The 26,908-nt window shown below is 43.7% G+C and overlaps 1 protein-coding gene across 2 annotated transcripts; it reads left to right on the top strand.

Annotated features, from left to right (window-relative positions):
- The first annotated feature begins 1,258 nt into the window (after positions 1-1,258).
- Adnp2 (ADNP homeobox 2) lies at positions 1,259-26,453 on the top strand. Of its 2 annotated transcripts, none has more exons than XM_055628022.1 (4): positions 1,259-1,457; positions 9,895-10,015; positions 15,096-15,185; positions 22,474-26,453. In XM_055628022.1, the coding sequence occupies exons 1-4, from the start codon at positions 1,297-1,299 to the stop codon at positions 25,792-25,794; spliced, it is 3,693 nt and encodes a 1,230-aa protein (XP_055483997.1). In that variant the 5' UTR covers positions 1,259-1,296; the 3' UTR covers positions 25,795-26,453. The 2 variants fall into 2 exon arrangements, with proteins under 2 accessions (XP_055483997.1, XP_055483998.1); XM_055628023.1 differs by having other exon boundaries at positions 1,439-1,461.
- Positions 26,454-26,908: the final 455 nt, after the last annotated feature.

Genomic DNA, 26,908 nt, shown 5'->3' with positions numbered 1-26,908 from the left:
ACAAAGGATGGGCCAGCTCTATTTTCATTATGACTTGCCTTCATGTAGGAAATAAAAGCAGATTATGGTTCAGCCTAATATTGGACACACTTAAAAACTGATGTGGCCACTTACTAAGTGTCTACTGTTTCTAGTAACTGGACCAAACTGTAGAGAAGGCAAAGTAGAGAATGGCACAACTGAGGCCCAGGATAAGGGTTTCAGACAGGACAGAGCAAACGTGGAGCACACCGCCAGCCTGGGTAGAACCTAGACATGAGGTGATTACTGAGTGCCAACTATTTCTAGTAACTGGACCAAACTGAACAGAAGGCAGAGTAGAAAATGGCGCAACGGAGGCAAAGGATGAAGGTTTCAGACAGGACAGGACAAACATGGTGCACGCCACCAGCCGGGGTAGAACCTAGACATGAGCTGATGGCAGTTGACGGGAGCCCAAGTCTTGGTTTGGTTTTATGGAGATTGGATGAAGGCAAGAGTTGTCAGACTGCGGAATCTAAGAGACAGGTCTATAAAAGGACTGCAAAGCATTTTAGAAGGTGCTTCTATTTGTCTTCTCCAAAACTTTCTGCTGAGCCTCCTGCTGCATGAACAGCAGACAGGCTTTCTGTAAGAGGGGCTTGGTGTCTCCATGGATGGAGACTCAGAAAACACTTTGAAAGCTCCTTCTCCATGGACAACTCAATTTGAGAACTATTTTATTATTATGCAAATACATGCAATTAACCCCCATCTCATAAAATGTGTTATGGATGTAACTTAAAAGTGAAAATTCTCAAAAGGTGTCACACAAATTTTCTTAAGAATGATGAGTCAGGAGATCCTACCCGGTTGGCTTACCAAGGTATGTCAATCACAGGCACACTGGTCCAAGTTATTAGAGTTGAAGTCCTATCCTCCAATGGCAAGACAGTATCCTCAGGGCTGGCTTCTTATTGGTTGGTAGGCGTGGGCGGGGCTACCCACTTAGCCACCACTGGCTCCACCCCCATTCCATGCAAAAGAAGTCAGAGCTCTGGTGAGCCCATGTGATTGGTCACGTGGTTGATGACGGACTGGCCCCACCCATCCAATGACGTCACCACCAACTCAAATTCTCACGAGAGCCTGCCCAGAGGTGGTGAAAGCTGACAGGCGGCCCCCAGTAGACCCAGAGGGTCCAGGGGAGGGGGCTGCGGCAGGCCCCACCCCCTCCAGGTCCTCGAGGCCCGCGGGGTCCAGGGGCCTGCAGGGGCCCGAGCAAAGAGCCCAGGGGTCCCCAGGCACACTCTACACCCATTGGCTGGCCTCGCCGGCATGCAAATAGGGCGACGTCACTTCCTGAGGCAGCTGAGCGCCATCTTCTCTTTCTGGCGCGCGGGAGGAGGGACGGGCGCGGGGCGGGGGTCCCGCCGCGTAGGCGGAGGACGCGGCGGTGTTGCGACGGCGGCGGGACGCGGCGCTCCTCGCGCCCCGCGGTAGGTACGGCCTCCCCGTGGCCCACCCGCCGTCCACTCCCGGGTCCGCCCCGACGTCCCCACCGCCGTCCGCCGCGCTGTCCCCTCTGTGGCCTGCCGCGCCGTCGCTACCTCGATGCCTGCGGAGTCCCGGACACTGTCGTGCGCGGCTCGGGCCCCCGACGCGCCCGCCCGCGGGTCACGTGGCAGCGGGGCCGCTCCGCGGAGGGGCGGGGGACGGGAGGACGGAGGGGAGGACCGGGCAGGGAGAGGGACCTGCGGAGTTGGCGGCACCGGGGACAGAGGCCGGGGATGGATGCGGAGAGGGGGCGGGGCAGGGACGGGGCGCCGGGCGTGGCGAGGGAGGGGACCCGGAGGCGCGGGGAGACGTCGCGGCGGAGGGCAGGGCGCCCCTCTGCGGCGGCCGCGAATCAAGCCGAAGCCTGAGGATCGGCGGGTTGGCAGGGATGGCGGGATGCAGGGCAGGGTTGTGGCCGCCGCTGAGCGCCGAGTTCTCTCCCTAAGGAGGGGCCGGCTGAAGGCACTGCCGAGGGCAGATCCCGGCCTCTTCATCCGTGGTACTGCCGCATTCGTGACTGATGCTGAATATAAAATTTAATTTTTAGAGGGATTGAAACATTTTTTTCCCGCATAATTTCTGCAAAGGTTTTCCTCAAGAGCGCAAAAAAAAGGAAAGTGTAGGTTGAAAATAAAGCAACTTTGTAAAAATATTTGACTTTGAGTGTAGAGTTTAAAAGTTCATGAGACTGATGCGGGTCACCACTCCCGCAAGTAACCTACTGTGTAGATTGGTACCGATGGAACTTTTGCCTGAAGGCTTTCATTAGTTGGGTGCTTGGGCTGGTCTGGTCTGATGTGGCAATAGGGGACAGCATGTATAAAAAGTAGTTAGGAAACGTGCGCTGTTACGCTCTGGTTGGAAGTTGGGCATGTTGTCTAGAGATAGCACGGGCAGTGGGGTGGCCATGTAGCAATGTTTTAGGTAGATGGAGACCCCGCTCAGAAAACAGCATTGACTCATTTGTCCTTAGGTAGAGGCCCTTAAGCAGAGATCTGTGCTTAGAAAGGATAGGCAGGAAATGAAGTCATTTTAGGCTATTTTAGGCATCTCGTTGATAAATGGGAGGAAGAGAGGTCTGGATCATTGGCTTTAAGGGATAACAGTTCAGGAAATTTTTAGCTTGAAGTCTTGGAGTTTGACGATACCGTTTTAATTGGAAATCAAGTTTACAGTGTTCTGTTGCTGCATTGATGATTCCTTATACTCTGGGAAAGTAGAGCTGAGCTTTTCCACACTGCACTCAAATCCTTTGGCTCTTGGTGACCTGCTATTTGGAAAAAGCATATTGATGAAGGAGGTCAGGTGGCTAGAAAGGGGTTTTTCTGCGGGTTGAGGCAGACTTTCTGAATTACAGTGTTTGGAAGTTGCTGGAAGAAAGTCCCGTGTTCTATAGTTGGGGCATTTCACTTCGTTTTTGATTTAGATGATTATCTGTAAAGTCGTTGACCAGTGTGGTCATCTTGACAGCTGCTCATGAAGTAAATAAATTTCATGCATTGTTTCACACGTGCAGGCAACTGAGGCCCAGAGATTGGCTAAATTTACTCAGCTATAAAGTGCTTGAGCTAGGTTCACCGAGGAATGAGCTCCAGAACATGTGCTGTGACCCTTTATGTGTTGTCACTCTGGAATAAACCATTTTAAAAATCAGATGTCATAGGACCTAAGATGTTTTGTGTCTTAAAAGTATTACCGTTTGACCATTTAAAAATATATTTTAAAATTATGTGTGTGCCTTTGTGTTGGTGTGTGCACATGGGTGAAGTTGCTGTAGAGGGGAGAAGACAGTGTTGGAACCCATGGAGGTAGTGGTTGTAAACCAACAAGTATGGGGTGCTGGGAACCAAACGGCTTCTCTCCTAGAGTGGTGCATGCATTGAAGCATTGAGCTGTCTCCTCAGCCCACACAATCTGAGTAAGGACAACAATAGACATACTAAAGTGGATGGGGAAGTGAGGCCTCTTCACAGAGAACTGTATCATAGGCTACTAAGGAATGCTGAGAGTAGAAGAAATAGTCTCTCCCCAGGGAAGAGAACACTGACCGGTTATCAAATTCCAATGGTCAGTCCTGAAGACATGTATAAAGTAACATACAGACTGAGCAAGTTGTATTTAGGAAGATATAATACGTATACATAGATACGTAACAATGAAAAATGCTGTGAATTTGGAAGAGCAAGGAAATAAAGTATACATTTTTCAGAACTCTCCTTACATGGGCACGAAACCAACAGCAATAAAAGAATGTCCTTAGGAAACGTTCTTTTATGCAGGAGTTGGGTATTTTAAGGTATTTCAGTTTCTGGAACAAACAGGTTAAAAGATAAGTTCCTGTGGGTGGGTGGGTAGGGACGCTCAGTTGGCTGACAGACACTTTCCAGAGGTGAAGAGGATATGCAGATGTGAAAATAGGGCACCATTCCTCCCTAACCCAGTGGGCATGCTGTGTGGAATCTTGTATCATAGGATGGGCTAAGATACAAAGTAATTGTCTAGGGTAGACCAGGGATGTTGGAAGGGCTGCTCGCTTGGTAATGGTCTGCTTCATTTCTTGTTGATTTTCCTAAAGCACATAATTCTAAATGGTGGTGTGTGTGTGTGTGTGTGTGTGGGGGGGGTGATGATGGCTGTTTTCTTTTAAAGTCTTAGTGTGCTTGCTTATTTATTCATTTATTTTGGAAAACCACAATAACAAGGAATGGGGGCCACTTATAGTTGAGAATGAAAAGTTCTTAAAATGTAAAAACCAAAAACCAAAGTTCTTGGCTCTGTTCCCCGAGCAATGAACACTTATCTACAGAACGTGCTTAAAACTTGCTGGGCCACTCATAGCCTCATCCTGTGTCCCTGTGCTTCAGAGAGAGCCACCTAGTCTGCAAATGCTGTTTCCCCTAGAAGTGTGCCAGGACCTGGGTCCTTGATTCCCAGATCCTGAATGAAGAGTTAAGTCTTGCTTTGTGGCTTGATACTGTTCTTTTGCAAACTGTAAATTTAGCTTTCTTGTTTGAGCTGAGTGGATGGGGCAGAACCACCAGCGTTTGGAGAATGAGAAACCCTAGAAGATAATAGTATAGCTTGAAAGAGGAAATAGAAGCTCATTTGAGAGAGCAAGTGAACATGATTAACCAAGGTTTTGTTTGCTAATAGAATCAGTCCGACCTGCATAGTGATTGTGTGGTGTTTTGAAAGGTGTCATTGAAGTTCCCAACAGCTTTTCTGATAATGTAATTTTTGAAAGTCCATTTTATTTAGAAATTTTTATTTCATGTCCTGTCAGAATTTTTTTAAGGTCCTTTGTCTTGTACTGTTAATGGTCCCTAAAGCTCTTAAAACAGTTTTTTCCCAGGTAAATGATCTGATAAGAAACTTATTTTAAATTCGCCCACTCCAAAAACATTTTTCCTTGTTATCTCTAAAAGTTCTCTGTTAACGTTCTGCCTCCTCTTTCCCTGGTTTGATTCTTCTCGCTTTTAGTTTTAACAGTTGTCAGATAGATTGGGGCATTCTCCTTTAACTTCACTGCTATTTTTGATGTGATCTCTTTGCCTGGAATGTGTTGGAACACAGTCTGTATCCAGCCGTAGCCTCTTGAAAACAAAAGCCTGCGTGGTACTTTGGGTCTGTGTGTAGTTCTGACGCTTTTTATAATTTTAAATTTTTGTTTACTTAGTGTTTATGGTGTATTGTGACATTCCTTCCTTGAAGGAAGTTCAGTCTATTAGGAAAACAGCCAATAGGTGGTGGCAATACAGTGAGGGGAGTAAGTTCAGGAGGGGGTCCCCTGTTGTCCTGCTAAGTTCTGGAGACTAATATCCTGTCCTTGGATAGGAGTTACAAAACTGTAGGAAGGTTGGTGACCCAGATACTACTGTTGAGTTTTGGAAGTTGGAACCAATTGTTTAAAAAAAAAAAGACATAATTTATCACTCTATTACAATTATCCATCTTAAAGTTAGTAAAAAGTTGACTATTTTATATGGCCTTTCTTTAGTTATGAAGTTAATGACTAAAACATCTACTGTTTGAATTTGACTAATATTTTCTAAAGCTTTTATAGTTTACATGATTAAAAATATCTAAAAATTATGTTTATTTGTCTGTGTAAGTATGTGTGTGTGCGCGTCTGTCCATCTCTTGCAAAGTAGAGGTCAGAGGGCAACTTAAGAGACGTCAGCTTTCTCCATGTGGGTCCTGGATCTGTCTGGCTTGGCAGCAAGTACCTTTACTCACTGAGCCATTTCGCTGGCCCTAAAAATATTTCTTGAAATAGTTACAGATTTACAGCCGAGTCACAAATACAGTAAAAGGAGGTCCCTCCCCATCATTTGAGATCAACTTGTCAAACAAGATACGGTGATCATCCCCCAAAGTGTTCTTCCAGCAGGAACATCCTGTATGCCTGTAACAAAGTCTTTAGAACCAGGAAAGCAGTGTATTATACTGTTTAACCTCAGACTCCTCTGAAAATTTGTAATGTCATTTGTAGAAAAAAGATAGGTTAGAGTTGCATTGTTTAGTCATCTTTAGGCGCCTTCATTCTGGAATAGTTCCTTAGTTTTTTTTTCTTCTCATGATACTAAATTTTTTTTAATTGTGTGTTTGTATATTTACAAAAGTGTGTGAGTGTTTGTGGAAGTTAGAGGACAATTTGCATGAGTTAGTTGTCATCTACAGGGATCAAACTCCGGTATCTTGCTTGGCAGCAGCAGGTACCTCACTGGCCCTCATGATTTTATATATAAAGGTCAAATAATTACTACTTTATGTTTGGACAGTGCACTTCATATTTCAACCACAAAACATGGATGGCAGCTTCACTCAAAGGTGAAGCCATTAAAATGCAGAAAGTGCTGGCATTTCTCAGGACTTCATTTCTAAGCAGAATAAAGGCGCATACAAGTGGTCTCTTTCTGTGTGGTCATATTGTGTGTCCTGTTCTCTCCCTACTCCCCGAAAGCAAGCCCAAGTTTCAGCACCCTCCCATTGCGAGCCACAGCCACTCATGATCTTGAGTCTGGTGGCAGTGGTAGACTTACCTCATGGTATTTCTTAAAGTGTAAAATTCATTGATCTGTAAAGAGAATTTACATGTGCAGCTATCACCACAGTCTAATACTAGAAAATTTCCAGCACCCCTAAAAGTCAGTTTGTTTACTTTCTGGCCTCCAGCAGCCATCTACTAATTTGTTCACCTGTGTAGACTTGTTCTCTATAGACATCTGATGTAATGAGTCAGATGATGGGACTCTCCCATCTAACATCTTTTCACAGAGACTAATGTTTCTGCATCAGCTCCTTTTTATTGCCAAACAGCATTACTTTCTTTGTATATAGCACATTTGCTTATCTGTGCACCATTTGGTGGACACTGAATTGTGTCCATGTTTCCAAAGTTAGCTGCTATTCTTGCTTTCTTCTGCTAACCCCCACCATCTTGGTCCCTGACTTCATTTATTTTTTGGAAACAAGACCTCACTATATAGTCAGTGTTGGCCTTGAAAATGATCTTCCTGCTTTAGCATCCTGGGATTGTACCTGTGCTTTGATACCGTGCTTATTAAAAGACTTACTGTGAAGAGGTATATGTCCTATTCTTTATCATGTTTTTTGTTTATATCAGTATGGACTTGACTTTATATTCTGTGGATTCTCTTATTACCGATCACCTAAAGAGCACTTTGTAGAGCAGAATATTTTATTAACAGATTCACTAGTCTTTGGATTAGAAGTTGATATGGAATGGGGAGATAGCTCACCCTCTACTTTGTTAGGAGACTGGGAACCAGTGGTGATTTGGAAGCTGGGACCAGACCTTTCCATGTAAAAAAAAAAAAAAACCAGAAATGTTTTTACTCTGGTAAGGAATGTGGAATTCCTATCTAGTCTCTTAGGGTTGTGTGTACAAATGTAGCTGTATTCTACAAGAGTTCTTAACAATGAAATACGCTACTTTTAACCATCCAGTTTTGGAGTTCATTTGTATGGCATTGTTTCTGCCATACTTGATTGATTTGGCCTAAAAATTCTGCCCAGCATTCTGGTAGGTATTATAGGTTCTGTCATAAGAGGAACTTCTTGGAGAGGTACTCCATCATAAATTTTGTGAAAACTGCCATAGGTTATCTGTTGCTGTCATTTGCCTGATGGCTAAATTGTCTTGGCTTTGGCCTGTGGGAACTGAACAGCTGTCTTTCTGTCTATCTTGTCTTTACTTTGCTCTAGCCATAGAATTCTTTCTTTCTCCAAGGCATTCTGTTTTGGTTTCTCTTTCCTTTTGTCCTCTATTTGAGACAGGGTCTCATAACACAGCTTGCCCTTGAGCTGGCTATATATATGAAAATGATTGTGAACTTTTGATTCTTGCCTCTACCTCCCAAGTACTGGGATTATAGGCATGTGCTACCGTGCTTGGCTTTATTTGTGCTGAGGATTGAACCCAGGGTGCCAGGCATGTGGGGGTAGGCAGTCAACCAGCTGAAGGATAACCCCAGTCCCCAGTTGAATCTTTTGTTGTTGTTGGTTTTTTGTTGGTTTTTTTGTTTGAGGCAGGGTTTCTGTATAGCGCTGGCTGTCCTGGAACTCACTATGTAGACCAGGCTGGCCTCAAACTCAGAGACCGTCCTGCCTTTGCCTCCCCAGTGCTGGAATTAAACACTGCCCAAACCCCATTACTCTTAGTAGAGGGTGCTATTTAGAAATTAAGATTGGGGCCTCATGTGTGCCTCTGTTGCTGGCTGGGTGTAACTACTATGAGCTCTCATGGGCAAAGATTTGGACTGTGAGTATATGTACTTTGTTTTTTGTTTCTTGAGACAGGGATTTTCTGTGTAGCCTTGGCTGTCCTAGAACTCTCTCTGTAGAGCAGGCTGGCCTCGAAGTCATAGAAATCCACCTGCCTCTGCCTCCTGAGTGCTGGGGTTAAAGGCCTGTGTTACTATTACCTGGCTATATGCACACTCTTGGCCATGATGCATTAGCTTCTGTATTTTCTATTTGTATGTTGAAAACAGTAAGTTCACGTTAGTGCCTGCTAGTTAAGAACTGCAGGTTTTATCTTAATTTTTACCTTTCCAGATATTTTTAAATTGTCTTTCTTGAGAGGCAGTGCATATATTGTAAAGTTCACCATTAAAAAGGTAGGCTTTCTCCTTTTGAGGCAGAGTTTTATTAAATAGTTTAAATTAGCTTCCAACTTGTGATCCTTCTGCCTCATCCTCCCAAATTTTGGGATTGGAGGCATGCAACATTACCCTATTTACAGAGGCTTTTTCAAAGTTGTCATTGTCTCTTTCACCAAAACAAACCCTGTCCCCTTAACTATCACCGGTTCTGTCTGGCTTAAGGCAACCACTGTTATCTCTAGATAGGTCTGATCTGTCACTTTATGTTTAAGTGGAATCATAATTCTGTATTTGGTTCTTCTCAGCAGAATGTTTCCAAGGCTATAGCATATACTATATATACCATAAAGGTATATGTATATACCATAAAGGTACTTCTCTTTATGGTCCAAAATGTGGGTGTACACAACTTCCTTAATGTGATGGACGGTGGAGTTGTGCTCGAATAACTTGTGAACATCCTCACTTAACTTTTTCTCTTGGGTGGAGATGCTAGCTCAGATGGCATCTTCATGCTTGTTCCCTTGAGGAATTCAGGCTGCTTTTTATTTTGGGTTGCCTGTGTAGCTTACCATTGACAATGCATGTGAGTTCCGGGTTCCTACAACCTGCTTTTTAAAGTGCTTTCCTGTGCTTTGGAAAGTATGTTTAGATCTTTTGCTTATTTAAATTAAGTTTTTTTTTTTTTTTTTAAAGATTCATTTTATTTTATTTGAGTATTTTGTCTACATGTGTTTGTGTACCACATATGTGCAGAATAGACAGCTGCCATATGAGTTCTGAAAACTGAACCTGGGTCCTCTGCAAGAGCAGCCGGTGCTCTTAACCACTGAGCCGTCACTTCAACCCTGTTTAGTAATGAGTTCTTTATTCTAGATTATCAGAAATGTGATTTTTAAAAATTCCTTTTTTTTCTTCTCAGATTTTTTTCTCCTTTTTTTTTTTTTTTTTTTTTTACAGTGCCCCTGGAGCCATCCATATATTTTTTCTTTTGTTGTGAGTGCTTTTTGGTGCCATATTCGAGACTGTTGCCAAATCTGAAGCCATAAAAATTTATGCCTAGGTCTTTATCAAGTTTGTAGTTTAGTGTATGTTTTAATGCTTCGGGTTATGATGCCATAACCCTAAGTTATTTTGCATGGTTGTATACTTTCAACACCACTTGCTATGAATGCCAATGTTTTACTAGCTCTGTTAAAATTATATTTGTGCATGTACATGTTACTTATAGTTCTTTCTTCTTTTTTTAAAGGAAAGTATCAAAAATGTTTCAAATTCCTGTGCAGAATCTTGAGAACATCAGAAAGGTGCGGAAAAGGGTGAAAGGTATCCTTGTGGATATTGGACTTGATAGTTGCAAGGAGCTGCTGAAGGTAAGTGTGTACACGTAATGATGAGGTCAGTGATGTTGGAGGTGGATAGGGCTGGCCTTTGGAGGTGAGATTGGAGAGTTGAGAATGGATACAATTCCTTAAAAAAAAAAAAAAAAGAAAAAAAAAGGCCTGGGATTTCATCATTGTCTTTCTCAGTGAGGAATATAAGCTATTCAGACTCTTGTTGTTTAGACTCTCCTGAAGGATGGGATATAGAAGTGTTGCCATCATGCCTGTGTTAGAAGACATTTTAGACTGTTTGTTTGTTTGTTTGTTTGTTTGTTTATTGGCTTTTTTTGTGACAGGGTTTCTCTGTGTAACTGTGGCTGCCCTGACTGGCCTTGAAAACTAAAGAGATCTGCCTGCCTCTGCCTCTTGAGTACCAGGATTAAAGGCATAGTCCACCACCACCTGGCTGTAACTCTTGTCTTGGGGTGAGCCCATGCGATTTCCCTCATCTGTGTTAGCATGTTGACTGGTCTGTTTAAGCAATGGTTTTGTTGAGGTTCCATGGCTCACATCTTCTCTGTCTTAGCTAGAAGACACTTAGTGCAGATTTCCTGGTCATCTTAGCCAGGATCTTTTTTTTTGAAGCATTTTGTTTCTCTAGTGTTGTTAGACTTACAGTGCATTGTTACTGCCTAAATGGACAGAATTACTTTTTTTTCACATGGATGTTAGTTACCTTCTGGCTAATGCTCTTGTGCCTCAAGGGCTTCCTTATGTTGTAGTGTTGGTCAGCAACTTAGCTGTCTGTGCCTTCTCCCTGAAGTAAGGTTTTGCCGATGGTAAGTAGACTTTGAGATGGTCTCATTGTCTATCCCTGGCTGGCGTGGAACTTACTGTGAGGATGAGACTTATCTCAAACACAAAGAAATCTGCCTGCTTCTGCCTCTAGAGTGTCAGGATTAAAGGCCTGTGCTACTATGCCTGGCCTCGGTAGACATTTTTGTTATAAAACTCGAGTGCCCCTTTCTTCTGCTCTTGTCTTTGCTCTGCTTCTGTTCCTAGCTGGTGTTTCCAGCGCTGAAATTTGGATGTATGGTAGTGTGGTCTCGCTTCCTCTGGCTGGGCCTGCTGGGCTTCTTAAACTGTAGCATCAATATCAGTGGTTCTCAACCAACCTTCTTAAAGCTGCAGCCCTTTAATACAGTTGTGGTGACCCCAGCTATAAAATTATTTGTTGCTACTTCATTAACTAATTTTGATACTGTTATGAATCATCATGTATATCTGATATGCAGATGGTCTTAGTTGACCCCAGTGAAAGAGTTGTTTGACCCCAGATGGGTCACAACCCACATGTTGAGAACCACTTATCTAAATAGTTTTTGTTGGGTTTGGAGGGTGTTGTGACGTTTCTCTCCTGTCTGTTCCCAAGACTCTAGTTTTTAGCACACATGCTGCTCTGCCAGTTACAACTCATCAGAGCTTTTTGGGTTTCTGCAGTTTTCCTCTCTTGTTGCATCAAGGCTTCCAGATCAAGCTGGGTTTGATGGCTCATGCCTGTAACCCTCACACTTGTACTTGGGAGGCTGAGGCATGAGGATTGTTTGAGGCCAGTCTGGGCTACCTAGTGAGAGCCAGCCAATCAATTAATCAATCAATAAATGATAAATGGTAAATATGTGTGCATATATACATACGTACGCGTGCACATGCACACACATAGACACATACACATACATATGCATCTAGCGAGAGCCAGTCAATAAATAGATACATTTCCCAGGGTTTTCTTCGCAGTTTCAAATCTGTTCCTAATTTTATACAGCGTATTTTCACTACAGATGTGCACTCACGGAAGTGCAGTTTGGTCCATTTTTAAATGTCTTTTATTTCTTTCCTCTGCTCCTGTTCTTCTTGGTGGTTAATACACCTTACACGTGGTAGGCAAGTACACGACTATAGACTCATAGCCTCAACCTGGCATTTCATGTTTCCTTTTTTGTAAAATAAAAATGATCTGAGAATAATTCTAACTTCTTATTTTACTTTTCATTTATTAAAAATTAAAAACAATCATAGGTATGACTGTTTTGCCTGCATGTGTGTCTGCATCACTTTTATGCCTCAAGCCTGAGGAGGCCAGATAGGGCATCTGAGACTCTGGAACTAGATTTACATGTACCATGTGGGTGCTGGGAATTGAACTGGGTCGTCTGGAAGAGCATCAAGTGCTCTGAATTACTGAGTCATTTCTCCAGCCCTGTTTTCTTTTTTAAAATTTGTATTTTTTTTTTGTAGGTATATGTGGAGGCCAAAGGACGTTAGATTAGTTTTCTCCTACTTTTTTCCCTTTTTATTATATTTTTTTAGATTTTTAAATTACTCTATGTGTTTGACTGTTTTGCCTATATGTATGTATGTATGTATACCATGTGTGCCTGGTGCCTACAGAGATAGGAAGAGGGAATTGGATCTCCCGGAACTGAAGTGCTGGGAATTGAACTCTGGCCCTTTGTAAGAGCAACAACTATCTTGTTGCTGAGCCATCTCTTCTGCCTCTTTCTCTTTTTTTTAATTTTAAATTTAAATTTTATTTTTATTTTATGTGTATGAGTATTTTGCATGTATGTATGTCTATGCACCATTTTTGTGCCTGATGTCTGCGGAGGTCAGAAGAGTGTGTTGGGTTCATTGGTATTGGAGTTATAGGCAGTTGTAAGCTGCCTTTGCTGAGAAGCTGGATTCTCTGGAAGAGCAGCAAGTGCTCTTAACCAGCGAGCCGTCTCTCCAGCCTTCTCCTTCCACCTTTACCTGCTGAGCCGTCTCTCTGCTACATGAATTTGTGTTACCTAGCGTTGGTTTGTGTTCCTGGTTTGGGGTAATATTTTATTCTTGTTTGGATAGCTGAAAGGTTTTGATTGGATACTGAGTTTTGATTGGATCATGAATTTTATGACTGATGAACTTTGTGGTCTCCTGCTGTGCTGGCTAGGTTTATATGAACTTGATACACGCTAGAGTCATCTGAAAGGAGGGAACCCCAGTTGAGAAAATACCTCCATAAAATCCAGCTTTAAGGCATTTTCTTCATTAGTGATTGGGGTGGTGCCTGGGCTGGTGGTGCTAGGTTCTATAAGAGCGGGCTAAGCAAGCCATGAGGCAGGGTACTGGCATTGGTGGAGGGGAAGGCATTGTATTAATTAGCGTTGGTCTGACTCAGCTAATTCCTTCTTGATTATTAAAGGTAATCCTTGCTTATGAAGACTACTATAAATTCTTAATGTTATAAAATACAGCTAATTGTAGAGAGTGAAATGTAACTGCGTATTAGATCAGCTGGCCTGCGGGACTGTTGCTGAGCTTCTGGTTCCTGTGTGTGGGCACTTGTGTACAGGGTTTATTTCCCCATGTTTGCGCTGGGCTGTAACTTTTTGCTGGCTTTTTGGTTACCTTTGTCTTGTCATGAAGTATGTGCTTTGCTAACTGCCACACAGTTAGGGCTTGGGAGTATTGCTGATAGAAGACAGGCTCATCTGGTCCTGTCATTTACCTAGTCAATAGCAGGCCTTCCTTAGTGACCACAGAGGTCCTTAACCCTTTGAAGTGTCGCCTTTTGAAGTAGTGAGTAATCTTTTCAGTCATGACACTCCTTTTCTTGGGGCTTTTCTGAGCCCTATGTTAGCCTTCCTTTTTGTAGCATATTTCTGTTCTGTTTTGATATCAAAAGGTTATGGCATGCAGGCAGTTCTGTTGCTTCTGTTGTGAACCCTGCTAGGCCCACAGGTACTGTGAGATTGGCCTGTCCTTGAAATGTTTTTTTATGGGCCCTTGTTCTGGGTTCTTTGGGTTCCTATGAGGGCAGTGCCTACCTTGAAGTTATACCTGCTACTTGACACACTTTGATTTTTTTTTTTTTTTTTTTTTGTGAGTGAGCTATGCTGCCAAGGTGGAAAGAGTGTCACTTTGCACACACTGGCTCCAGTCAGCAGTAGCGACACTTCCATCACACAATTTTTTGTACCTACTCAGTGGAGCAAGTAATTTTTTGTGTGAAAAATAACTTCTGGGTTGAAGAGATGGCTCAACAGCTGAGAACACTGCCTGTTCTTCCAGAGGAACCAGGGTTAGATTTAGATTCCCAGTGTCTATATCATGGCTTGATCATCTGTAACTCCAGTTCTAGGGGATCTGATGTCCTCTTCTGGCTTCTGTGAGGTATATAGACACACACATATACATAAAATAAAATTCAAATTTAGAGGGAAAAGGAAAACTTGGGGTATGTTCTCTAGTCCCTGGTTAAAAGATCTGCTCTGAAAGGATTAGAGGGAAAGATAAAAAACACTTATGCTCCAAAGCAGATTGAACAGTAGGAAAGCAGTACTGGGGAAGGACTGCTGGGAGTGGGTGCTGAGTCTGCTCTCTGACTCTCAGGGCACTCATATTTGTTCACAAAGCTACAGGACTTTTATGTACACTTAGGCCTTGCTTACCTGTACAAATTATCCAGAACATTTTCTTTGGGTTTTTCCATTTATTTCTTAGAAAATTATAGTTTGAGACAAGGTTTCTCTGTGTAACAGCCTAGAACTCTGTTTGTAGACCAGGCTGGCCTCAAATTCACAGAGATCTGCCTGCCTTTGTATCCCGAGTGCTGGTATTAAAGGTGTTTGCCACCACACCTGGCCTATAAAATTGTGGTTTTAATGTGGATCATCTAAATCTTTTTCTTGACACTCATACTTTAAATGTCAACGTTTGTTAATGACTGTACTTCTGTTTTTCTTTGCACATATAGATTTATCAGGTACCAGATCATCTGATAATGGATTTAATTTTGGTAGGAGGGGATTATATTAGGGCCTCAAGCACATGAGGCAAATGCTTTATCAGTGAGCCTCGTGGTCTAACCTTCTTTACCTTTTTATTTTTGCAGCAGGGTGTTAAGTTGCCCAGGCTGGCTTTGAACTTTGGAATCCTACTGCTTCAGCCTCCTGGGTAGCTGGAATTACAGTCATGTACCATCACTTCTAGCTTTAGATATTTCTGCAACTCACAGATTGTCATATAATGTTTGTTTTTCTTTCTTTCTTTCTTTCTTTTTTTTTTTTTTTTTTCTTCTCTTTTTAAGGATCTTAAAGGCTTTGATCCAGGAGAAAAGTACTTTTATAACACATCATGGGGAGATGTTTCTCTTTGGGAACCTTCTGGAAAGAAAGCGGTACGTGCTTTTGTCATTTGTTTTTATGGGGGCAAGTGAACTAGGGCTGAGGCACAGCGTGACTGCCGGGCTGCTGATGAACTGGGAGAATGTGTTCATGAGGTGGGGAGGAGGCAGAGCTCAGAGTCACTGCTGATCGAAAGACTGTCCACGTGCATAGTTTGGGGATGCAACCAAGTTTGTGATTAGAAGTGGCTGTATGAGAAAAACCGTCTGAGTGAGTGCTGTAACATCATATGCCTTGCTCATACATCATTAGTGACAGTCGAGTCAGTGCGAGACTGCATGTATAAAGGTGATTATTGGAGATTATAATGGGACTGAAAACACCTCTGGCCTACGGATGTAGGTCATAGCGTGATAGGTTGCATTTTTTACTGTAATGCTCATATTTTTTTGGTTTAGCAAGACAAGGTTACTTCTCTTGGAACCAGCTCTGTAGACCTAAATCTCACAGAGATTCACCTGCCTCTTCCTTCTGAGGATTAAAGGCATGCACTACCATTGCTTGGTTGTAATGATAATCTTTTTTTTATTAATATTTTTTTATTTTTAAATAATTTTATACATTCACATGTATCCCAGCTGTAGCCCTCTCCTTTCCCTCCCAGTCCTTCCCTCCCTCCCTCATCTCCTCCCTGACCCCTTCCGAGTCCACTGAGAGGGGGTGTCCTCCTCTCCTTCCGTCTGGCTCTAGCTTATCAGTTATCTTCAGGATGGTTGCAGTGTCCTTATCTGTGGCCTAGCATGGCTGCTCCTCCATCAGTGGGGAGGGGGAGCTCATGAGTTCATGTCAGAAACAATTCCTGTCCCCCTTACTAGGGAACCCACTTGGATACCGAGCTACCGTGGGCTATGTCTGAGCAGGGGTTGTAGGTTATATCCATGCATGGTCTTTGGTTGGATAAACAGTCTCATAGAAGACCCCTGTTCTCAGATATATTTGGACCTTGTGGGACTCCCTGTCCCCTCTAGGATATACTAATTCCTCCTTCCTTCATATGATTCCCTACACTCTCCCTAAGGTTTGGTTATGGGTCTCAGCATCTGCTTTGAGTACACTGCTAGGTAGAGTCTTTCAGGTCCCTTCTGTGGTAGGCTACTGTCCTGTTACTTGTTTTCTCCTATTTCCAATGTCCATCTCCTTTGTCTTTCTAGATGAGGATTGGTCATTTTACCCCTGGCCCTCTTTCTTGTTTCTCTTCTTTAGGTGTACATATTTCAGTATGTTTACCCTATCTTATAGGTCTATGTAAGTGAGGATATACCACGTGTGTAATGATAATCTTAATGAGCCCGTGTGGCTGGCCAAGTGTATTGCGTACAGCTTAGCACATAGTACTTGATAATAGTGGCTGTTACTGCTTTAGGGAGGCGTGCATTGCTACAGGGGGATGTGTTCTTGGAAATTTGTCCTCGGGTGATATTAGTGTTCAAATAAGCTACTTACCCAGATATACACAGTACAGCATGAATACATCCCAGCTATAAACGTGTACACCATGCTACTGTACTGAACACTGGACAGCTAGTAACACAGTGGTAATTATTTGAACACATCTACTCAGAGAAGTAATACTGTGAAAATGCTGTATATAAAAGATTTTGTTAAACGCTCATATCTGTGTAGGAATTGAGCTTGCAGCCCCTCCTGGAAGTTGTTCTGGGTGAGGCAGTGGATTTATCTGATGACTACTGCCAGCTTTCTGAATATTGCATATTTAGGCTATACTATGTTAATATTAAAAACTCCTTAATTAACCTTAAGTTTAATATTTTTTCTTTATAAATTTGACCTTCTTAACTTTTATAAAAAAAATAGAATTAGCTTAAAATACAAGTATTGTACATCTGCATGAAAATATCCTCTTATACCTTTATTTCATATCCTTTATCTACTTTTTAGTTTTCTGCTTGTGTGTGTGCTCCCTCCCTCCCTCCCTCCTTCCCCCCCCCCGTTCTCTCTCTCTCTTTCTCTCCCTTTCCCTCTCCTCAGCCTATGTCTGTTAGGATTGGAATCAGGATCGACCCTGCCTGTTTCACATCCCAGTATTCCAGTGGAGGGGCTTTGGGGCAGTAGTATGAGGAGCTGTTCTTCTGCATCACCCCAGAATCATTATCTGGCTTAGCAGTTTCTTTTGTTATACAAAGAACATAGAAATCTGTTTGTTTGTTTTGTTTTTTGTTTTTTTTTTTTTTTTAATAGCTAAAATACTAAATGTATAGGGCAGCAACAGATTCAGGTTCTCAGAACTGACAGGATCTCACTGTTACGGGCTGCAGCGTCCCAGAGAGGGAACAGTGGTGTCTGGCTGCTGGAGGGTTTGTACATTACTATGCTCTGGAGGCAGCTCCATGGAGAAGAAGCGTGGAGTGTTGCGTAAGATCACTTACCTGAGGACGGTAGGACTGTAGTGTGGATTCAGTTTGCAAATCTGATCCAAATGGGGCTTTTGCTGATAAAGCATGAGGTTCCTTTTGCCTGGGAGATACACAGTTTTGGAACAGGGTTTGTTGAAAGCAGAGGTTCGTATGGCCAAGACTATGTGGGTATCCTACTCATCTTCCTGCACCCTAGACAGACAGAGTCCTGTGGTGCTCTCCAGAAAATGGTCAGCTGTTGACCACAGAAAACCAGGAACATTATTCTATAGATCAGGAAATAGTTTTTTGAAAATTTAATTCTTCTTGAAAGTTGTGTTCTTGTTTTTAACCTTTATTTGTTTGTATATGTGTGGGGTCACACCTTTGATATGGAGGTCCAGGGACAGCTTGTGGGGATCAGCTCTCTCTTTTGACCATGTAGATTTCAAGGAATGAACTTGAGTTGCCAGGTTTGGCAGCAAGTGTCTACCTACTGAGCTATCTCGCAGGCCTAACAATAGTCTTCATGAAATGGCCTAAGAGTTCTCTTATGGAAACAGATGTCTGAATGGACTTTCACTGGTAGCCAGCTGGTCAAGTTAGTGCTTCATTCAAAGTGTTTGAGGACAAGGGCTGGGGGGATGGCTTAGTGGTGTTTGCTACGAAAGCAAAAATATCCAAGTTTTCATCCTTAGCCCCTGACATAAAATTTAGGCTGTGTACAGGTTTGTAACCCAGTGACATGGAGGGACAAAGACAAGATAAAAGGGTCATGGGCTTGCTGATCACCAGTCTGTCTTCAAGTTCACCGAGACAGAAGGACAGGACAGGACACCCAGCAGCCTCCTGAGGCCTCCTGTACATAGAACACATACACACAGAGTATGAGGACAAAGCTGTTTTGGGAGCAGTAGTACAGAGCACAATTTCAGCACACTTGATCTGGCTTTGCAGTGTATCAGAGTACACATTGTCAGAACACTACAGGAACAATAAGAAGGAAGGGGCAGCCCAGCTCCTTATCGAAGATAAGATGCCTTCTTAAATTGCTGGGCCAGCAAATAGAGTAGTGCAGTTTGGAGAATGAATATACTTTCCGATTTAGCTTGACAGTGTTTGCTGACATCCTTATTTTAATAATCTTCATCCCAATATTTCTCTATTTCCCCATCTTGTCTTCCTGCCTTTCTCTCTCACACACTTAGACACAAATACATGTGCAAATAATGAAAATAAATCTTAAAGTAACATTTCTAATAGTTTGAAACCTTTCTCATTAGTTATAGACAAGATTCCTTGAGACTGTTGTAATTCATTTTGCATAGTCTTGCTTGCAATTTTGGGAGTGGGGTGGGGTCTTGAAGTTTTGAATCTCAAGCCCCACTTGAATATCTTCTCAATATCCTCTTATGTAGTATATATGTGTATTATATATAATTACAGGCTTAAGTATTTTCTTCAGTTAGATTTATTTGTGTGTGTGTATGCATGATACTCTCTTGCAGTTGTTGCCACTATATAGGGCCTAAGGAATACAGATGTTCACACTTGCCAATTAGTACCTCCTGAGATATCTTGCTGACGTGAATTAGAGGCTTTAAATTAGGAAATATTGTTTAAATTTCTGCTGATGAGTGGTCAATAAGAGCCTGCTATCGAGGTAGAATACCAGATTACATACTGAAGGGAACAATACAAGATAAGGTTTCTTTAGTCATGGAGTTTGCCTTTCTTGGAGTGTGTAAGGCCTTCACATAAATATTAATAACAGGGAGCCAGAGAGATGATGACTCAGCAGTTAAAAGCACTTGTTGCTCTTGCAGAGAATCCAGGTTTGATTCCTAGCACTTGCATGGTGGCTCACAATTGTCTTTAAATCTAGTTCTAGGGAAACCAGTGCCCGCTTTTGACCTTTGTAGGCACCAGAGGCATTATACATGGTGCATATAGATGCATACACATGAAACAAGTCTAAATAATTAAAAATAAGTTATAATAGCTTGAGATAATAGAGATTTTATGTATTAGATGCTATGCTCTGGAGTGTGCCCCGCATGTAATGTTGGCCTGATGTCCCCATGTTGTCTCCTCCTTTATTCTCTGGGGAAACAGGTTTTAGGAACAGAGGTAGCTTGACGGCAGAGCTGTCATGCTGGCTTACATTACACAAGGTTGTTGAATCAGGACAATTGAGGCTTTCTTAGGGTATGAGAACAGTGCCCACTTGAGTGGTTTCGGAGGATAGACCTTGTGCTGTGGAGACTTGGGGCATGTGCACACTTGATTGGGGATGCCACCATACTTGGAGTCTGTGGCAGCCCTGAGTTGTGACAACACTGTTGTCAGGTTGATGCTTTTCAAGTTCTGATGTCTTGTTTGCTTTTTGTCAGTTGTTGCTTTGGCCAGCACATGTAGGATTTATGGCTGTACACCTTTTTTTTTTCCCCGCTATGGGTAGGTGTCTTCAACTGGCATTGCCAGGCTGTGGAGCAAATCCCCATTTTCTTCTCTGGGAAGCTGTCCAGGATGCTTTTCACAGAGGCCCCCTCATTTTGCTGCCCCACTAAGAACATGAGTGTGGTGGAGTGCCTTTGGTTCAGTTTCCATCTTGCTGGTGTGGATGGTATTCTCCATTTTTGACTTGGAATTCAGAGACATTCTTTGATAAGCTTTTAAAATCTGTTCTGTTGTATTGAAATTTGAATCTGCTCCTTGTGTCCTGGGCATCTCACCTTTATCAGGTGTTTATAGGTCCCACTCAGTACTTTAGAACTGAAAGCTTTAGCAGTCTTTAAGGAGTTGAAGCTTCTTGCTCCCAGGGAAATTATTTTGTCATTTTTTTCCTTTTGTTGATCATGCTTATAGGCATTTCAGAAACGTGGCAATCCTTAAATATTTACTCAGTATTGGTAGATGTAGCATGCACTTGTTACCAGTTTCCTTGGTTCTTTGCTTGACCGCCGAAAGGTATGCCTTTTCTTTTGAAACTGCAGGTGTACTTCACCTTAATTAGTATTGCCTTCAGTTCTGAAGAAAGTGTGGATTTCACATGTTAGATATCAAAAAGTGTATCTCTTAGAAATGTTGGAAATTTTCTGTTTTTGTCTTCAGTCTCTAACCTTCAGGTTGTGATATTGCCTGAGGCTATTGTAATTCCTCAAAAATCCTAGAACCTAGTTTTATTGACTGCCAAAAATCACTGATATGATGTTGAATGTGTGCATCTACCTTATCTGAGCCAGTTGGAAGGACTGTGTTATTAGGGAATATAGAGCAGTTGTATGTGCGCTAGAGCCATTAGGAGACCACCGCTTCAGTGAGGAATGGAGCAAGCCTGGAGCTGCTGGGGCCTCCATAATGGATGTAGTCTGTTTCCATTGTGGCCCAAGGGTAGGAGTTGTGTCTTTGGACTTTGATGAGACTGGAGGCTTGCATGTACTTACTCTCCAGCTATTCCAGAGAACAAATGTCACTGTTGTAAAAGTGACAGCTCTCCTTAATGCAGGTGGCTCTTGGGCCCTGAGTTTGTTGCGTCCTCCCCCTGTGCCTTGTCAGCTTAAAAAAAATCTTTTTTTATTCTTTGAGAATTTCATAGAGTATATAAAGTATTCTGATAATATTCATCCTGTGCTCCCTATCCCAACCTAGACCCTTCCAGCATGAAGTGTAAGCTGAAATAAACCCTTTCCTCTCCATTTTTTTGGTTATAGTGTTTTCATCACAGCAGTAATAACCCTAACTATGACACTCTCCTAACTTCATGTCCCCTCTCTTTTTTATTTTTTGCATGTTGTGTGTGTATAGGCGTCATCTGTTTGTTTGTTTGATCTGTCTTAGGTGGTACTGAAGATTGGATTTAGGGCTTTGTACATGCTTAGTAAGCTCTCCACTGCTTACTGATTTGTGTATCTAATCTGCTTGTCTTTTCTCTCTGTTCGTCCGTCCATCCATCCATCCATCCATCCATCCATCCATCCATCTCATCCCAGCCCAGCCCATATCCATCCATCCATCCATCCATCCATCCATCCATCCATCCATCCCATTTACGGTTTTACCAAGGTGCCAAACAAAACTGGCCTTATGCATACTACCCTGTGGCTTCTTGAGTAGTTGGGATAACAGGCCTGCCTTCCAGTGCTTCCATGTAGCCTAGCTCTCAATTGTCTCAAGGAATGGGGAAATAAAAGACAATTAAGAGGTCTAACAAGCTGGGTGCAGTGGTGCACGCCTGTAATCCCAGCACTCAGGGAGGCAGAGGCAGGCAGATCTCTGAGTTCGAGGCCAGGCTGGTCTATGAAGTGTGTTCAGGATAGCCAAGGCGCTCTCGAAAAACCAAAAACCAAGGGGGAAAAAAAAAGGCTAAGAAGTTGGAAGCCAGGTAAATTGTAGTTGTATTCCAAGTTTTATAATTTGGAACGAAAATCTAGGGGAATAGTGAAGTGGAGGAAGAAGAAAATAACTTAGTTGCAGGAAATTAACTGAATGTGTTTCTGTTGTATTTAATTGAAAGGACAGTGTGGAGTACAAGATGGAATGCTGAGACTTGTGGTTTTAGGCGATAGCTTAGAGTCAGCAAACCCAGAGTTTAGGAGTAAATCCAGTATTTGTATAGTCCATAAGTTGATAATTGTTGACAGTTTTCCAAATGTTAAGAAAAAAATACTTTTTGGGTCATGTGGAAGTTATGTGGAATTGGATTAAGTACCAATAAACAGTTTTGTTGACACATACTTTATTTACTCATGAGCCTTCTTGTGCCTAGGCCAAGGCCAGTGCACACATGGCCTCCTAGTCGGAAGCATCAACAGAGAGCTCGCTGCTCCTTGGGGTTGTGATGTTAGTGAGCACACAGATGAGGGAGAGCGGAGAAGGGAAGCCTAGTTACTTGTTGCTCTCTCTAAGACTGTCTTCTCTTTCACAGAGATACCGAACAAAGCCCTACTGCTGTAGTCTCTGCAGGTACTCAACGAAGGTGCTTACCTCCCTAAAAAATCACCTGCATCGTTACCATGAAGATGAGGCAGACCAGGAACTGGTGATCCCCTGCCCCAACTGCCCGTTTGCCTCGCAGCCCAGGGTGGTGGGCAAGCACTTCAGGATGTTCCACGCACCTGCTCGGAAAGTCCAGAGCTACACAGTGAATATTCTGGGAGAGGCGAAGACGTCAAGGAGTGATGTGATAAGCTTCACATGTTTAAAATGTAACTTTTCCAACACTTTGTACTACAGCATGAAGAAGCATGTGCTGGTGGCCCATTTCCATTACTTAATTAATTCCTACTTTGGTTTTCGAACTGAGGAAACAGGAGAGCAACCAAAGGCAAGTGATCCTGTTTCTGTGGATAAAGTCCTGCCATTTGACAAATACTACTGTAAAAAGTGCAACGCCATTGCCAGTAGTCAGGATGCCCTGATGTATCACATTTTGACATCAGATGCACATAGGGACTTGGAGAATAAGCTGAGATCTGTGATTTCCGAACACATCAAGAGGACTGGGTTTTTGAAGCAAATGCATATTGCTCCCAAACCAGTGACCCACTTGGCCTTACCGCCAAACAGCAGTGCTCCAAGCATTGCAGCCCCTCCACCCTGCTTCCACCTCTCTTTGCCACAGAACAGTCAAAGCCCTGGCTCTGTGCAGCCAGTGACTGTGGCCCCAGGCACTTCTGGCAGTCTTACGCACTCCCCACCCACCACTGCCCAGTCTCATGTAGCTCTGGTCTCCAGCTCTTTGCCTGTGTGCCAGAGTAGCCTCACCCTGCAGCCCTCAGCTCCCCAGCCTGTCTTTCTCTCACACAGTGTGCCGCTCAATCAGCCTGTGAGTACTTCTGTGCTGCCTCTGTCTCAGCCAGCTGGGCCTGCGAATAAGTCTGTTGGAGCAAGCATCCTTCCTGTGAATCAAGCCATGTGCCCTATGAATCAAGCGGTTCGCCCTCGAGTTTTACCTCTCACTCAGCCTGTGGGGCCCACAAATAGACCTGTGGGGCCCATAAACAGACCTGTTGGGCCTGGTGTCTTGCCTGTGGGTCCCTCTGTCAACTCAGGGGTTCTGCAGGCTGCATCTCCAGGGGTAATTTCTGTAGGTCGGGCAGTTCCTTCAGGAGTCCTTCCTGCAGGCCAGGTGACCCCTGCTGGGGTGACCCTGGGGCAGACAGCCACTTCTGGTGTCCTGCCCGCTGGCCAAGTGGTCCAGTCATCAGTACTTCCTGTTGGCCAGACAGCTCCACCTCGAGTTCTCCCTCCTGGCCAGACAGTGCCCTTGAGAGTTCTCCCTGCGGGCCAGGTGGTACCATCTGGGCTGCTTTCCCCAAACCAGACTGTCCCTTCAGGTGTTGTCCCTGTGAATCAGGGTGTGAGCCCTGGTGTTCTGCAGCTCAGTCAGCCAGTAACACCAGGAGTACTTCCTGTGGGCCCGCCAGTAAGGCCTGGTGTACTACAGCTCAGTTCATCTGTCAGCACCAGTGTCCTGCCTGTGAGCCAGCCAGTGAGAGCTGGGACTTCACAAAACACTACTTTCCTTACTTCAGGCTCTATCCTCAGACAGCTCATTCCGACTGGGAAGCAGGTGAATGGAATTCCCACCTATACACTGGCCCCAGTGTCTGTCACTCTTCCTGTGCCCTCTGGGGGAGGCCTTGCAGCAGCTGTCGGACCAGCACCACAGGTGCCAGTGCAGTTCTTGCCCTCAAGCTCGGGCACACAGATTGCCAGCTCCTTGCCCAGCCTTCCCTCTCCGCAGGTGCTAGTGAGCCCTGCCCCTAGTGTGTTTGTTCAGGCTACCTCACCTGTGGCAGATGCAAATCAAGCACTCAAACAAGCCAAGCAGTGGAAAACATGCCCGGTTTGCAATGAGCTCTTCCCTTCTAATGTGTACCAGGTTCACATGGAGGTGGCACACAAGCAGAGCGAGTCTCAGCTCTGCTCGGTTTGCAATGAGCTATTTCCTGCCAATGTGTACCAGGTTCACATGGAAGTGGCGCACAAGCAGAGCGAGCCCAAGTCAAGTGAGAAGCTTGAGCCTGAAAAGCTTGCTGCATGCGCCCCATTTCTGAAGTGGATGAGAGAGAAGACAGTGCGCTGCCTCTCTTGTAAGTGCCTGGTCTCTCAGGAGGAGCTGATGCACCATTTGCTCATGCATGGCTTGGGGTGCCTGTTTTGTCCCTGCACTTTTCATGATGTCCGGGGCCTTGTAGAGCACAGCAGGACTAAGCACCTGGGCAAGAAGAGACTGTCTATGGATTATAGTAACAGAGGTTTCCAGCTGGACCTGGATGCTAATGGGAACCTGCTGTTCCCGCATCTTGATTTTATCACCATACTTCCACGAGAGAAACTTGGCGAGCGTGAGGTGTACCTGGCTATCCTTGCTGGAATACACTCCAAGTCACTGGTGCCTGTGTATGTTAAGGTGAGGCCTCAGCCTGAGGTTGCACCGAAGATGCCTAGCAAACAGAAGCTGACCTGCCCATTTTGTTTGGGCACATTTGTGGCTGCTGATGCCTATGAGCTGCATCTGAAGGAGAGGCACCATGTCATGCCCACAGTCCATACAATGCTCAGGTCTCCAGCCTTTAAGTGCATCTACTGCTGTGGGGTCTACACTGGAAACATGACTTTAGGAGCCATTGCTGTCCATTTGCTCCGTTGTAGAAGTGCTCCCAAGGACAGCAGCTCAGACCTGCAAGTGCAGCCAGGTTTTATTGAGAGTGGCGAACTGCTGCTGCTCAATGGGGAAGTGACCCCTGATTCCACCTTCCCTGTAAAGAGAAAGCTGCCCGAAGGCCATTTAGGAGTGGAAGACCGGAGGGATGGGGAAGAGCCCCAGCTCATGGCAGATACTGGTGCAAGCCCAGGTCCAGAAAAAGGGCTGATCACTGTGCCTTTGAAGAGACAGAAGAATGAAAGCAGGACAGAGGGATCAGGGGCCAGTGAAGACTCAATGCAGGTGTTGGCGTTAGATCCCACTGCGTATGGAAGCCGATCCTATGAGGACAAAAAACAGTTTCTTAGAGATTATTTTCACAAGAGACCATATCCTAGTAGAAAAGAAGTGGAACTGCTGTCCTCACTCTTGTGGGTGTGGAAAATTGATGTCGCTTCATTTTTTGGGAAAAGAAGGTATATTTGCATGAAAGCAATAAAAACTCAGAAGCCTTCTGTACTTTTAGGTTTTGATATGTCTGAACTTAAAAAGGTCAAACACAGACTGAACTTTGAGTGTGACTCACAAAACCTGTAGAAGAGCAAGTCTGAAGTCGGGCTGGTTTTGGGCCAGCCCTCACCCTTATCCCCACCTCCCTCACCTCTTGCTTTGTTCTAAGTGTTGGAGGCCCTTCAAGGTGTTCCGGGTGCTCAGAAGGCCTGAAAAGGAAGCGCACACTTCCACAGATGTCCTGTTCTCTGCAGTTTGGTTTGCAGCTGTTTTCAGTTTTTCCTTCTGTCATGTAAATTAAATCTTTGGTATTTCATGCACGCCTTGTTTTCCCAGGAGTGTCAGTAGTAGTAACAACCTGGACTCTACAAATAATTGTTTTTCATTTTATGAAATTTCTGCTTGACAATACCTGATTAATAGAAAATTAAAGCATTGCTTCCCCTCAGTTTACAGAGAGCAGCCAATGACAATACATGTTTAGAGAAGTATGTGTATGGCTCTTTAAGAACATTCTTTTAAGCATTAACTTCTGCTGATTCTGTGAGTGCTGTTTGCTTAAGAGTATAAATTTGATTTACATCTTTTCAGGTTTCCCCTGACAGCTTTTTTTTTTTTTTTAAATATAATTCATAAAAAAAAAAGCCCAAATGTTTTCATTTATTAAAAATACTCTGAGCCTGAGGTTTGGTGTGTAATGATAATCAAGTGTTGCTTTATAAATAAAGTCTCTGTAGGAACAGAAATACTTTATGTTGCAAACTGTCTTTTGCTGTGATGACAAGTCATTTCTCCATTCAGAGGTAAGACAAATCTTTGAGTGCCTTCAGAATAAACAGAAAACACCGAGAAAGCTTCCTTCCTTGGAACTGCTTGTGAACTAGTAGGAAGGACCATGACACAGTTGGCATCCCTGCTCTTTCATGTACACGCAACTGGAGTGAGGGTTTCAGGCGTGAGGTGACAGGCAGACCAGGAGCTCTGTCTCTGGTTAGGCCTCAGATGAAGGGGATGGTAGGTTGATGAATCTTCACAGTCCTGTAGATGCCAAGTCATGTTTTTTTTCCCCCGTGGTATGAAATAATGTAAAGCAGCCCTGTGAAGTAGTACATGCCTGTAGTCCCAACACTCAGGGAGGCAGACACAGGTGGATCGGATCTCTCTGTCAGTTCAAGGCCAGCCTGGTCTACAAAGTGAGCAC

The sequence above is a fragment of the Psammomys obesus genome, unplaced genomic scaffold, assembly GCF_907164565.1.
Source record: "Psammomys obesus unplaced genomic scaffold, mPsaObe1.curated_primary_1811, whole genome shotgun sequence".
Taxonomy (NCBI): domain Eukaryota; kingdom Metazoa; phylum Chordata; class Mammalia; order Rodentia; family Muridae; genus Psammomys; species Psammomys obesus.
This window is presented reverse-complemented; position numbering and strand designations above follow the sequence as displayed.

Coding starts and splice junctions, on each gene's coding strand:
- Adnp2 (XM_055628022.1), top strand. CDS start 1,297: ATGCAAATAGGGCGACGTCACTTCCTGAGGCAGCTGAGCGCCATCTTC. Junction 1,458..9,894: donor GGCGCTCCTCGCGCCCCGCG/GTAGGTACGGCC, acceptor CTTTTTTTAAAG/GAAAGTATCAAAAATGTTTC. Junction 15,186..22,473: donor AACCTTCTGGAAAGAAAGCG/GTACGTGCTTTT, acceptor TCTCTTTCACAG/AGATACCGAACAAAGCCCTA.